A 15,367-nucleotide genomic window follows, 5' to 3' on the forward strand; every position below is an offset into this window, starting at 1 on the left:
TTAAATATATATACTTTGATTGGGAGATCACTTTAAATGTTACATGATGGTTGCCAATGCAGCCTGCCCTGTGGTGTGAGGGTTTCCTTGTTGTTCACTGAAGACCATTGGGTGGCCTTGGGCTGACATTTTAGTCCCGGTGGGTTGTCTCTTTGACATATTCACCTTTCCTATTCTTGTTACATTTAATTTTGCCTTTCATCAATCTATATTAGACCTACTAACTGTGCCATCAAGTCAATGCATGTAGGATCTAACTAACCATTCCATTATTTCTGTTAAGCAAACTTTTCTGATCAACCAATCATATTTAAGCTTTCATAATTCAAAGGGAAGAACTGAGGATTATAAAAAGGTCATCTGAACAGAAAGTAAAATTGAGAGATCCTATATGTGTAGACTGTAAGATTCAATTAGGAGGTCTGATTTCAATCAGACTGTACCTTTTCATAAAAAACAAATGATTTCTATGAATATTTTAATTTTCCAACAGTTGACATATTCTCACAATATTTGACAGGACAATATTTTACATAAAATTGTTGCAAAAACATTTATTTGTTAACAGATGATTTTTTCACAGGTTGCATTGTGTATAAAGATATCACTTACAAACTTTGGTACATCAGTACTTAGGTACATGTAACTGGTAAAATTACAGTTTCATGTACATATTACTGTAGGTACAAAAGGTACTGTGAAAGTACTTTAATTTGTGGATACCAATTCTCATGGATAAGGGAAGAAACACAAGTTTATAGATTCCTGAATACGTGGTTTTGATGTTTTCAGTATACACATCAATGGTATTCTCCTTTTTGATGGGAACCAAATTCTGTGGCTTTGCCTATCCACGAAAACCACAAAAAATTTGTACCCCACGAACAATAGTACTTTCACAGTAAATTTAATGGATTGTATAGAAGGTGAAATTCACCAAATGAGCTATGTTTGGACTATATTTCAGTGGTTGATATGAATATTAAAACTACAGAAAGCTATACTGGCTTTAAAGGCACCTTAAATTAAAGTTTATTTCAGACATCAGAAATGTCTCCACCCATACAAATGTTCAAAGGGATGTAACTCTCACAAAAATCAGCTGATCATTAATTCGGATAAAATCATGACCTAACTATCTACAAAGTTTCATGAAGTTTGGTGCAGTAGTTTCCAATATACTGTGCTTACAAAAGTGTTAGGTAAAGACAGACAGACAGACAGACATGGAAAAACAAAATCTCTCCCACCAAAGTTGAAGAGCCTTCATTTATATATTGATATATTTGAGATGCTTCCATTTGAAAAGAAATTGTGAAAATTTTTAGATAAAAATCAAGTTTTAAAAAACCACATCAATCTCTGGATGAAATAAACAAAGTTTCTCTGCACTACAAATTACTCATAAATTCAAAACATAAAACAGGGAAAATACACTAACAATGTAGCACAAATCATACCATTATGCATTCCTGGATTTTTACTAAATGTATAAAATAGGCATACAATATATACTGATAATTTATAAACATACCACCATAAGTCTCAGCAAATTTTTGACAGAAAAAAAAAGTGAATGAGTTTAAATAATATCAAACTTTCAGGAAAATGATACCTCCCATTTAAAAGTATCTCTTCTTTTGTTTTGCTCTTCATTAAAGGAAGGACAACTCTAACAAATCAGAATTATGCAAATTAGGAAATCATAATTTCTAACAAAACAACCATCAAAATCTATATATGTAACAGTTTCATGTACCAGTACATGTATAATGTATTATGAAACAACTGAACCAAGTTCACAAGGTACTGATGTTCATGATGCTTAGGTTAAAAATTCATAACAAATACCTATGTTGATAACAAACCTTTCATACACTTCGACTCTAACAAAATTGTTTAACGGAAAATTATATTGTACAAAAGACAACTTAAGATCATAATTGAAGACAAAACATTACTGTAATAGCTGTCTAAGATCAAGAACTTTAATCCTGCAATCTATTATGAATCTGGTCATATACTGGGGAGTCAACTCCATGAACCCATGTATAATATATAGTTACCTCCCTTTTTGAAGGTGTTACTATATCAGGTAATTTCTATGATTAAGACCTTCGAAATTTTAAAATTCAAAGCACTGGATACATGTTATCAAACCAGCTCAAAGCGCACCCCATTAAAAATATTATTTTTCCTTGTCAGAAAAACATAATTCCTTTGAATTGTAACATATTTCTAAGCATTTGATTCCCAAAAATGTGTGATTGCAGAATAAAAAATACATATACACATTTTTTTAAAGAAACAACTACAGAACATGATAAATAGTCAGCAATAAACTGAATTTCAATACAAAAACTTTCTCACACTGTCAGAGTACCACAAAATCTCATTCTTAGCATACAACAAAAATTTGTTAAAGTAAAAAAGCCTCGAACAAAATATGAATATTCTTGTAATAAACATAACAGTTTTAGTTACTTTACAAAAGAACATGTCTGTTAATGATATAATGTTATAAACATATTGAAAATAGACCCTTTGCTGCTAAGTCTATTAACACTCTAAATATACACTTCTTCAAGGTAGGGCTTTGGTAGAACAAACAAACTTTCCTAGCAGGAAGTAAATACGCTCCATGCATGCTCATCAACCATCATACAGATAGCACGAAAAGGTCAATTGTGCATAAAATACATGAACAAAAAGAGTTCACATGATTCTCGTGAGAACATTTCAGATGAATTTCATGTGAAGGTTAAATTTCACCTGAACTCTATCACAAAATATCTTTGTTCAATTCAGGCCAAAAACATGTGTATTTCATGAGACAATACCACTGATATATACTAGTAGTAGTGACCATCTTGTGCCAGGTTTCTTAAGTGTCAGTCCTTGTAAGAATCAGGCAGTAAGTGAAACATGGTATGAAAACCAATCATTTTGAACAGTGTAATTTGATATTTGCACCATCAGAAAAAAGAAAAAACAGACAAGATTTTCCATATCATGCTGGACAATTGAATTACAATTTCATTGAAATGCACTTAAAACGAACATTTCAAGGGCAGATAACTCTGTCAAAAACCTGTTTTCTAAGATTCTATTGAAAAATATCTGAGCAAATCCATTGATGCAGAGATCAAATAATGGTCTTTTCAAATAGAGAAAGCATCCTTGAGTGACATTTTATTGTCAGATTGGTGGGGTTTTGACATGCATGTTTCTGATTTTTCCCATTTTGCCTTATTCTTACAAATACTCACACTTAACAATCTCTCATTACAGTCATGATCTAAAAGTAGATCAAAATCATGGTTACATTAGACAGGTGGTCTCTATAAACAGGATGATTTACATAATGATATTTAAATAGGCAGGTTTGACTGTTTAGGTTTAATATCATTTCTGACTTTATTTGCAAAAATAAAAAATTAACATATTTCCTTTTATTATTATTATATTTCATGTCAATTTGTTGCATTTTGATTGATTCAATATTATGGTACTATACTGCTCTATCACGTCTCTGAGGGTGATACTTCATTTATCCATTACCCTCTCGTGAAAATGGAAAATTCACTATGATAAAGTAAATAACATATAGCTAAGAGGGTACCAGAACAATTTGTTACCTCTTGAAAGTACATTGTCACCCTTGGCTACACCTCGGGGTGACTGATTTTCTTGGGGCAACCAACTGCTCTTTCACACTTTTCAAAACTACATGTTTACCATATTTATATTAAATAAATAACCCCAGTACTATGCATGAATACCTGATATTAAATTCTTACACAGGCAAATATTTTTCACGTGAAATTCATGTTAATCGAGCTTCACATGAAATTTAGGTGAAATTCACGTAATATTAACATGAATTTCATGTGAATTTCATGTGAAGGCTCTTTTCACCCGAATTTCTCGTGAACTCCCTCATTTAATTTATTTGCTCAACTCAGATGAAAATCATGTGAAATAACTTGATGTTTAAGAATTCTACTAAAAACATATGGTCCCAAATCAACTAACATTCAAATACACCATGGGATGAAAAATAAGTAAATTTTCCCCTGAAAACTTAAAATGAAATGCAGTATCTTTATAAGGGAAATAAAAAAAAGTCATATGAATTTATACCAGAAAAAACATATACAAGAAATTGAATACATCAATAGACAGTAATGCAGGAGTTTTCTGTTTCTTAAGCAATACAAATTTTGGCCTTATCAACACAAAACTTGAGAAATTAATTATGTCTGGGAATATTTTTACTGACTAGTGGTCACAAAATTCCAAGACTTTAATTGGAGCTACCATGAAAGTTAAGAATATTGACAGACTTCATAATTTTTTTAAGTGGTGTGATGACAGGCATGGCTGAAACATATTGGGCATATGAAATAACTTACATATTGCAAGTCAGAGGAATTCTTATTGACTATAAAAAAAGACATGTACTAGAAAAAAATATATCTTCTAGAGCAAGAAAATATCATTTATAGTACATACAATGATGATGTTCAGGAGATAGAGACCTTGATTATCTTGTTTACATGATAATCACCTGATAAACTGCTTTTGGTGGTTCACAAGACAATTAACAAGGGGATTTAAAAATAATTTGATAAAATGAACATGAAATGTGTTGTACTTGAAGACTCATCAATTGTTAATTTGATAAAGGCAAACTGAGTTTACTGTTGAGGTAAATTGACTATGACAAATCTTCACAATGGTTATCTTCATTTTAATGCAACTGTTTAATTAGAATTTCTATTTGTTACAGATTTAAATACCCATGGAAAGACAGACAGTTTAAATTTCCTTATCAACTGACCAGTTAACTACCTATAGCATTAACTCTACTCCCTAAACATTTTCATTGCATGCACTGTAAAACACATGCATCAGCGTCAGTATGTTCAACAAATATTTTCGATGCTTTTATATTAGCAATATCAGCCACTATTGAAAGCTGATATGCCAAAAAGCAGTAATTCTACATGAGTGTAAAAATACTTAAGAAAAGGAAGAAAAAGAAAACTGAAAAATATATAAAATAAAAACCAGCATGTATACAGTGACACAATCACACATTTTTCAAAGTATTCAAACATTCATCTTATATACAGTAAAACCTGTCTAACTAAACCCTGAATAACCATCATGTATAGTAAGTAGGTTGGTGATCACAAATACCCCTGCATTCATATTATTTCAGATAAATAAAACAAACATACCAAAATTCTAAATTGTGAACTGTAAATGTAATATATATAATTCATAATTGAAAACCAAGTGTATCTTATGTGAATAACTTTAGACAGGGTAAGAAACTCACTCAAATTCTAGCCAGTCCTGAATACAATTTTTCAATATATTTACTATATGGCTATATAGATTTTTGCTAAAATTAGCCAGCTCTGCCAAAAAGTAGCCAGATTGTGACTGGTGGGCAGGCTACTATTCATAACTCTGGTTTAGAAAGATTGGGTTAAGCAACTTTAAATCTCTTTAATGGGACAGAAAGACAGATATGGGGATCACTATAATCAAAATATGACAATTGGGGTACAAAAAAATTCTATATCAATTAAGGAGTGACTGTTATATTTTTTTACAGTCTATGAAAAAAATATCCTTAATAATAGGCAGTGCATAGCAGGTTTTTTTTCAAGTGTGCATCACCACAGGGTTTGAGATTATTTCAAATACAGAAAAAAAAATATAAGTCATCCCTTATACTTTAATTTTAGTATCAAATTTTAAGGAGTAAATCATCAAAAAAGTGTTTATGACGTCACAGTCACATTACAAAATTTGATCTATGAAATGATAGACAAAATTTTTTATCCAATCAGAAAACGTGTTACAACTGACAATAAGTCAATTCATTCATATCACTCCCTATGACAATTATTTGGGGTTCAATTTATACATGTTTCACTGTACCGTACCAACACAAACACAGCCCAGAGACGATGTAACAATTCCTACAATGTCATTTCATCAAGATGAGAACAAATCCATCTGTAAACCATTGTAAACTGTTTTGTCTGACCCTTGGTCTAAAATCTTCCTGACACCTGCAAAGGAAGGTTCAACTTTTATGATACTAACATCATGAAGTCCGGGCATGATTTCAGAAATCCCTCAGAAATTACTAAATCGGAAGTAAATGCACAAATAAATCTGCACTGTGAATGTAAAATCTATGTTTTACATGTATATGTAAAGCAGAATAAAATCCTGAGCATTTTCTTAAGTGGAAAAGTAGAGTATTAATTATATATCTGACCAAAACCTGCTACTATTTAAAATTAGGTGTGTATCATGTGAATTATTATTTAAGCATTATATACTTTCATCAGGAATTATTTCCCAATTAAAAATCTTAGCATGAAGTTTTCTTGTTTGTTTTTCCATCAATTACACTTATGGCTAAAATATCTTTAACAGCTGCCCTTGAATTCATCATATGCCAATGTCCCTTTTATTAGAGTTGAAAATCCCTTACAGTGTTCTCATTAAGAACAGGCTAGAGGCCAATTTGCATGCTTCAAACACCTGTATGGCCGGTTCAAGTGAAAAAATTACATATATAAATCAATTAAGGATTAATATATTTGTCCTGTTCAAATTTTTTGTTTGACCTTTTAGAAGAAAAAATAGTGAAAACACTGCCATAACTCTTGACAAAAATACGGCAAAATCTTTACATGATGACATTGTACAATAATTATACATTGTTTATTTATCAAACTATATCCTAGAGGGAGAAATAGACAGTATACAATAAAATATCCCTAAAAAAACTAGCACATAAATACAATTGAATTGATGTATTCAGTCACGTCAGATATTCCCACACAACCAATGTAGAGCTGTTTGGGCAGACACAATGAACATGGCGCTATAGAGATAATGTTAATCTGGATACAAAAGACTGCAGAATTGGATATGCTCCCAGTCTTTTGTCTCTAGATAAATGTGGAGTCTATGGCACCTTGTTCATAGCGTCTCTCCATTTGTTATGTTAGGATACATGGCACGAGTGTAGCAGAGTTGTACCATCCATAGTACCTACCTTCTATTTGTTCTTCTGTGAGGGTCCCCTTGGGGAAATCAATATCAAAAGTTATAAATAAAGATCCTTTAACATTATTATTTTCATAATTTGGCATCCCTTCATGTGCCTTTCTCATCCTGGCTCCAGGCCAAGTTATTTTGTCTCTTTTTACATGGACCTGAAAAAATAAAGACCATGTTGAGGTAATTCCCTTGATCACAAAGCAAATTAAACCCAAAAGAGTGCAATGATGTATTTTGTTTGAGGCTCAAAATGCTTCAGTAGGTACAATTTTTTTTTATTTAAATTTTCTTTTTATTTTATTTTACTTAACTCAACAAATTTGTTGGTCATTATTTCATAAATTAATGACATCTTCATCCTCAAAATGAACTCAACCTCTGTGTTTTTAAACCATATCATCTATTACCATGACGACTGAACCAAGTAATGGTATAGGTAGCTCTGAGTGTTTAAAAAATATGAGGCAAGAAGAATTAATGTTGGTTGGTTGTTATTACCTGTTATTTACACCTATTACCATGACGACTGAACCAAGTAATGGTATAGATAGCTCTGAGTGTTAAAAAAAATTGAGGCAAGCAGAATTAAGGTTGGTTGGTTGTTATTTTATTCTATTTTTCATTTCATCAAAAAAGTCTAGGATCAGTGGAATAAATTAGAGTTGGTTGAGGGACCAGAACCATGCAAACGTTATTACTGTTAAAGTACTTTAATTCGTGGATACCAATTTTTGTGGATTCGGGAAGAAAACACGAACTCGTGGATTCTAAAATTTGTGGTTATGATGTTTTCAGTATACACATTAAAGGGAATCTCCTTTTTTTGGGAACCAAATTTCATGGATAGGCCAACCCACAAAAACCACAAAAATTGGTACCCTATGAATACATGTAATAGTTCTTCCACAGTATTTGGCCAAATGAAAATTGATGATAACTTTAAAGATAATGTGGATCGAACTTAATTTGTAAATATATAAAGGGAAAGTTGGAAAAACATGTGTCCTATCCCCATTTGTTCTTTGAGCAAATAAAAACTGTTAAAAACCTACCAAATGTCCATCTAAATGTTTTATATCCATTTCAAATCCAGTTAATGCATCGGTTAATGTGACTGTAACATTTGTATATAAATCATCACCTCTTCTCTCAAACTGTCTATGTCTGTAGTGAAAAATATCAGGAGTTATGAAATGTATTATACAGTGGTTCACTGGTATATAGAGGGAAGAAAAGGACATTTGATCCCCACCCTAAAACTGAGAAAAATACAGTTTGGTATAGAAATCGTGTTTGTCAACAAATTTATTCTAAATTAGTTTGTGTCTGTCTTCGATTGGCAAATATCTTAAATCTGCCCCTTTTTAAAGTACAAAAGAGCTTCTTTCAATATAAAAACTAGAATGATTTAATAAAGGGCTATTTTTGTGTATTTCATTATGTTAAGTTTTAGTATTGTTGTTTTGGCACTTTTGACTTGGTTATCTCAATACCTATGACATATATTACTCCTTCTTCACAACTATATGTCTAAGTGATAAAAATTACCTCACTGACTTTAAGCTACTCCTTAGTGGTAAAAGTTTTTTTTACTACCATAAGCCTAAGCGGCATGATGATGTTGCACAAAATAATGGTTTGCAGTTTTAAAAAGTAATCAGTTAAAACATTTTTGGCAGGTATGATACAGGTACTTACTTTATCTGTTTAACAACAAATCTAAGGTCACCTGGTTCTCCATCAATATGTGGTTCACCTGAAAATATAGATGTTTTATTGTGTACAATCATTAATGTGAAGAACCAAAATATGACTGATTGATAGTGGTAATACATTCTGTTGCATTTCAGGACAAGAACATTTGATTAATCTAACAGATCATGCTTTACCAGCAGGCCTGGGTCAATTACATTGTAATGTAATGCTTACAATCGCTAGTTTTATCAAGATGTACATTACCATTAAATTACCATTTTTCAACAAATAAGGCTCATTAAACTTAAACATAACGCTGAAATTTGCTACAACATAACATATCACATTACCATTACCCAAGGTCTGTATACTTGTACTACAAACTAAGCTATATTTCATTTGCTACAGTAGAAAAAGCCTGCAGGTAAGCATGCCACCCTACTCTGAGACGATATTGTGATTCCAACCAGTTTTATCTGGTGTTTTAGGGAGAAGTACCAAAGAATGCAAATATTAAGTGTGCAGAACTTGTTCCATTAAATACTGACATTAGAGGGGTAACGATTCATCAGTGAATTGATAATATCAATCATAAGCAAATATTGTCCATCCAGCATCTCTTATTATCTAATTCTGATCTGGATCTTCATTATAGTGGCACCAATATGGCAGAAGATGTTAAAATTTTACATAGAATGCAGTCAGACAGTGATTTCCTCTTTGCTTCCAACAAATTTCCATTCAACTAAATATATTTTTATAGTGTAAACCAAAATCTTGACCTTTGACCATTAAATCATTCATAAATTCTTTTTGACCCAAGCTTTCAGTTCCATGTATACATATTTCACCTGGTGAGTATGTGTGTACATATATGTATTAGGTATAAACCAATTTGGCAGAAGAAGGGCTAGCATTATCGATGGAGAACATAAAATTACATGTTGTCGTGCGAAGTGTACTCCCACTTGTACAGGAAGTTGACACTGGAAAGCAACCAAAATTGATTACAACATGCCCCATCTATACAAAGCCACATACCAAATTTTAGAATCCGACAGTGAGAGCACAGTTTCTTGCAATTAAAATTTTCTCTATCATTCCGTAAAGTAAAAAATGGGAAAGTTCCACAAAACAAGTAGTCGATATCAAGCAGCAACCAAAATCACTTACAACATATGTCCCATCTAAATAAAGTCACATATTGATGTGTTAAGACTGAGTTGATGGATTGACAGACAGATGGAGGAAAGGACAAAATTATTTCAAAATACCACTCATTGAGTGGGGGCTATCAATTAGTTTTAAGCATGATTGAATGCTCTCTGTTTCCACTCTTATTCCTACCTTCAGCGACAAAAGGATATTCCTGACCATCTCTCATTCCTGGTTCTATTTCTACTTCTAAAAGTTTTTCTTCTGGTACAAATCTACAAAGCACAATGCAAAGTTGTAAATTACTTTATGAGATTGATTTTTGAGATTGATAGTCAAAAACTGTTTTTATACTAGCCAAACATATGTGATGAGCACACAATAGTGAAGATCTTATTTCAATAAAACAAATTACATATCATTTGAAATTGAATTTGTTGTTAGCTGGTGGTTAGACAAATACACATACCCAACCACCATGAAAAAAAAAAAGAATAACAAATAATACTGTTCACATATTAATTTTTGCAGCATACATGTACTTATTTTTCGCTATTTTTGCAAAGGACTGAAAAGCACGGAAAATAGTACTCACAAAATTGTTTTTGAACACTATGTAACACTAATCTTTCTAAAACTGCAAAAATTAGCACCTGCGAAAATTAATATGTTTACAGTAATTAATGCACAGGCACAGTATTTGAAAAGTAACTGATACACCAGAACACTTGGCTTATGCTAAGCCCATTGTAAATGAAACAGTCCCATAATTATAGGTTAACAAAATAATCTAAAGTAATTCTTTTCAAATTATTGTTAATTTGATGCCTTACTTAACATTAGGACAATCATCACAGACTTGCTGTTGTGTCATCTGGAACCGTCCAGGACCGAGTGATTGGGTTACCATTTCTGTTCTACAGTTACACTTTCTGGTACCCTTTGCTGGCTTGGCTACAGGTTTGTATCTTATTATCTGAAAAAAAAGTTATAAGTTTTAACAAATATGGCATTAATGAAGCATTTAATGATACCCCACGACATAATAGTGTAAAAAAGGAGATGGCAAAATGTTCAAAATAGCCTTACTTGAAAACTACATCTTTGATTTTGCTGAAAAGTAAACTAAACACATACTTTAAGGTACTATGTAAAGTTTCACAAAAAATTCCTTTATCCATTCTCCAGTTATCATATGGAAACCATCAAGGGTGGACAGATGGATGGACAAACACAAATTTTTCTGATGATATCACACTATACCTTGCCACTGCTATAAAAGGCATAACTGAATGAAGAGTTAAGATGAGAGCTACTCTCCTAAACAAAGATACAGGACCATATCACAATTATCATTCAATGGTAAAGTTCAAATTCACCACAATAATGATAAATGCAGAAAATTTTAGTGCTCGTAAAATGTCAGGAGAGCTTGCTGAATTGAATCAAAAGACAACTTAGATTCTTGTGAAACCAAAGTCACTTTGCACCTACTTCAAAAGTTAGACTTACTTCAATAAAATTTCCATTGTAAAGTTCCTCTAGTGTTACATCAAGATTCATCACAACGTCACCACCTTTTGGAATCTCTCTATCTTTGCCATCATTGCCTCCAAACCCAAAGTCAAAACCAAAACCACCAAAGAAACTAAAGGGAGATAATTATTATTAAATATGGTTTATATAAACTAATAAAATCAAACCTTTAATGGAAACAAATATACATTTCATCAGTAATGCCTTTTAAGAGTCAATTTTTGAAGCTAGTATGGGGTCTAATTCTAGTATACATGTACAAACACCATTCACATCATAAGCTCCTAAATTTAATTTTCAACAATGGCACGTTTCTGGTTGATTCTTTTTGGTGTTGTACTTTCATATAAAAATAAATGAAAGTGGATACAGCTGCAGAATCATCCACCAACTAGCAAAGGAGAGGAATTATCAGTGGCCTTGTATGCTCCTCACAGGGATTCATACAAGGCTTAAGTATGAAAGTAAAATATTTTTTTTGTGTGTTTTACATGTATTTACTAAGTACATCTTTCAAGCTATTGTACAAGCCCATTTTGAGTATGTAGTGTTACCTGCAGAATGGATCACCATTCATACCGCCTAACTTATCTCGAGAATGGATCTCCACTCATATCACATTACTTACCTAGAGAATGGATCACCACTCATATCACATTACTTACCTAGAGAATGGATCACCACTCATATCACCTTTCTTCAGCCCTTCTTCACCATGCTTGTCATAAACTTTTCTTTTCTCTGCATCACTCAAGACCTTAAAAAGCCAGAAATCAAAATAGATGAGTATATTAGTTACAGAGTTATTTTTCATTAAACTTAGGTAAATAGGGGCAACTCATTTGCTGTACCTGTGTATACATTTTTGTAATGATTTTTTGGGGCCAGCTGCAGCCTGCCTTGTGATATGAGGGTTTCCTTGTCCTTCATTGAAGACCAGTGGGTGGCCTTGGGCTTACATTTTCATCCCAGTAGGGTTGTTGTCTCTTTGACATATACATCATACCCATTCTCGTTATATAGATGAAAGGGCAATTACTATCATGTTTTAATATATTTTGCATGTATAGAAGTTACTTTCCTTGACTTGTAGAAAATCATAACAATTTTCTGCAACAGACTGTAATTATTATGGAAAGATGGAAAAATGCTATAATAATACAATTCAGAATATTTTGCAACCATAATAATTTCTTTATTCAAAAGTAATACAGCTTATAGAAATCAAAGAATATCAAACAATACATATTTACATACACCATTGATCAACTGTCTTTAGCAGAACACATTATTGAATATATAGTGTAATAATATGCAGAGAATGATAATATTAAAAGAAATACAAATTTTATCAACAACATATAAATATTTTCATAAATTATTAAGTTCCTTGACATTATGTGTAGACAATAGTTGCACAAGTTTAAAACATGATGTTTTTTTTTCCAATAATAAACTTTTTTTCATAATATCCTTATATTTTCAGCATTTAATGCACATCTGACTTAATGGAACCTTGAATTTCAGTAAGTTACAGAGTGCTAGACTATACATATTAATTGTAATAAATTTTATACATTTAATTTGTATTTAATGTAAATGTAAATGTACTATTCTACTGGTACAATGTATTGGATAAATAGCTGATAAAAGCCCCTTAACATCTGTTCCATGTAACAGTTACATGTACATTTTGTAAGTCAGCCTGATCCCAAGACCTATGCTTGTAAATCTTAAATCTACAATGTGCATGTATATTGCAAAAACAAAAATCTGAGGTCAGCTGTATTTTCCTATACATTTCCAACTCTAGTCAGTTTTTCCTTAAATACCCTTCAGCAGTACATATACATATACATTTTCTATCAAAATCAAAGAAATGTGACATCTGAAAACACATTATAATTTAAAACAACTGGTCTCTTATTTTATAAATTGGAAAAGATCTGATGAAAAAGTTCCAATATCGTTGCAAATTTTGTTACAAAAAAAAAATACAGCCAGTAGGATGAACAATTACTGTCATCCATTTCAACTATGAACTTAATCCCAACAGCAGATACACAACATAACGGGATCTAGTGGTAGTTCATCATGTACAAGTGTGCCCTAAATTAAAAATCTACTTGCTTGTGTTTTTTTTATCTTATCTGTTGCCTTGCCTTCTCCTAAAAACAACCCCAACAGAATATTTACAGGAAAAAAGACAAAAACAAATCTGAGCCTATTGCATGCATGGAAAAAATATCTTGGTGTATTATATTACCAACATATACACGTACCTCATATGCAGCACCCAGATCCTGAAACCTTTCGTGAGCCTCTTCATCATCAGGGTTTTTATCAGGATGTAATTCCTTAGCTAACTTTCTATATGCTTTCTTAATTTGGTTTGTATTAGCACTTCTAGGCACTCCAAGAATCTTATAAAAATCTCTCCTACAATATATACCAAAATGTATGTGGTACTAATAGAGCACAGGTAATATTTGTCATTGCCATTTATTATACTTAAGTAATTATTTTCTATATAGTAAATCTAGCATAACATTTTTACTACTGGTGCCATATTTCCTCAATAAGCCATTGTACCCAGTCAACAGGTTTTTTTTACTATTTCCAATGCAATAGTGCAGCATTATGTTTAGTAGTTTTTCCCATTAATTCAGATTATTTAATTTAAATTAGATGTTTTCAAAGGTATATCACTGAACAACATTGAAATCAGATACAGCCTTATCAGACAACAGTTGGCAATCATGTTTAAGTGCTAATTTGCTTCTGGTTGCATCTCATTTGGTCTGGGAGATCAGAAATTGACAGATTTTAAGGGAAGTGCACAGCTATCCCATGTCCTGCATTAAGATTAAATAGTAACATGTATAGTAGACTCAATGAACTTTTAATCTTTAACCCAGATCATTTGAGTTCTCTGAAAAACAAAGTAACACAAGTGTTCATTGTTTTTGTTTGTGTGTGTGTGTGTGTGTGTGTGTGTGTGTGTGTGTGTGTGTGTATGGTTCCAACATATTTGCCATGTTTAGTTGAAATAGGATCAGCCTACAGGTTCACAAGTTCATTCTTCCCAAGCAGAAAGTGTTGTGAATACTGTGAAGAGCAGAGGTTTTACTGGTACACAGTATCAATTTGGAAGTTGCAACATCTATTTTGCTTGCAACAGCATAAGCCACTGCCTGAGCTTTAACAGAGAATGACTATAAGATTGAAAACTTAACTGAGTCAGTGACTGGAAATATCAAGTCTGTCTGAACAAATTAAGGACTTTGAACTAAGAGAATTAATGATTTCAAACTCAAAGGCAGGGTTCTGAAGCTGATCTAATGTTAAACAAACACAAAAAAATAGTTAGAGCTACATTTTGCAGCTAAAGCTGATGGTACATGTACTACAGTGCTGACAATACTGGTTCAGTTTTCAATCAGTACAACAGTAAACAGTAGTCAGTACTGAATTTGAAACTATGAAAGCTAATAAACAATAATTTGATTAAGTGTGGTATTGATAAGAAAACAGAATAGTTTCCACAAAATTAGTATTTAAACACAAAAAAATAGAACGGACAGATGACTTTTATGAAAAAATAAAATTGACCAATCACGACAGTCCACGCCAAAAGTTGTCTGCTACAAGGATGATAGGCCTGGAAACAATCATATTACGGTAAATTGAAGGCGTTTATTTACTACTGAATATATCTGTCTGTTCGAGTATGATATTTGGGAGTTACTGGTCTTGTTTTACCTACCCTCCTAATATTTCTAGAACACATAAGAACAAAATAGACAGTGTCAAAAGTTGTCGCACGCCAAAGTCAGCCATTTTCATTCTTTAAACTGGTTCCCGACTTCATCACACATGCTTT

At 32.1% G+C, this 15,367-nt stretch overlaps 1 protein-coding gene across 1 annotated transcript; it reads right to left on the reverse strand.

Moving 5' to 3' along the window:
• Positions 1 to 464: 464 nt before the first annotated feature.
• On the reverse strand, positions 465 to 15,357 carry LOC148599618 (dnaJ homolog subfamily B member 11-like). The gene is made up of 10 exons (XM_088559645.1): positions 15,251 to 15,357; positions 13,767 to 13,923; positions 12,150 to 12,241; positions 11,461 to 11,596; positions 10,782 to 10,924; positions 10,141 to 10,223; positions 8,797 to 8,854; positions 8,151 to 8,262; positions 7,094 to 7,253; positions 465 to 6,092 (listed from the first exon to the last, which is right to left on the reverse strand). Exons 1-10 carry the CDS (start codon positions 15,328 to 15,330, stop codon positions 6,016 to 6,018), a joined length of 1,098 nt encoding a protein of 365 aa, XP_088415771.1. The 5' UTR covers positions 15,331 to 15,357; the 3' UTR covers positions 465 to 6,015.
• Positions 15,358 to 15,367: the final 10 nt, after the last annotated feature.

The sequence above is a fragment of the Perna viridis genome, chromosome 13 (genome assembly GCF_037379345.1).
Source record: "Perna viridis isolate PV_CMFRI_1.1 ecotype Kerala chromosome 13, ASM3737934v1, whole genome shotgun sequence".
NCBI classification, from domain to species: Eukaryota; Metazoa; Mollusca; class Bivalvia; order Mytilida; family Mytilidae; genus Perna; species Perna viridis.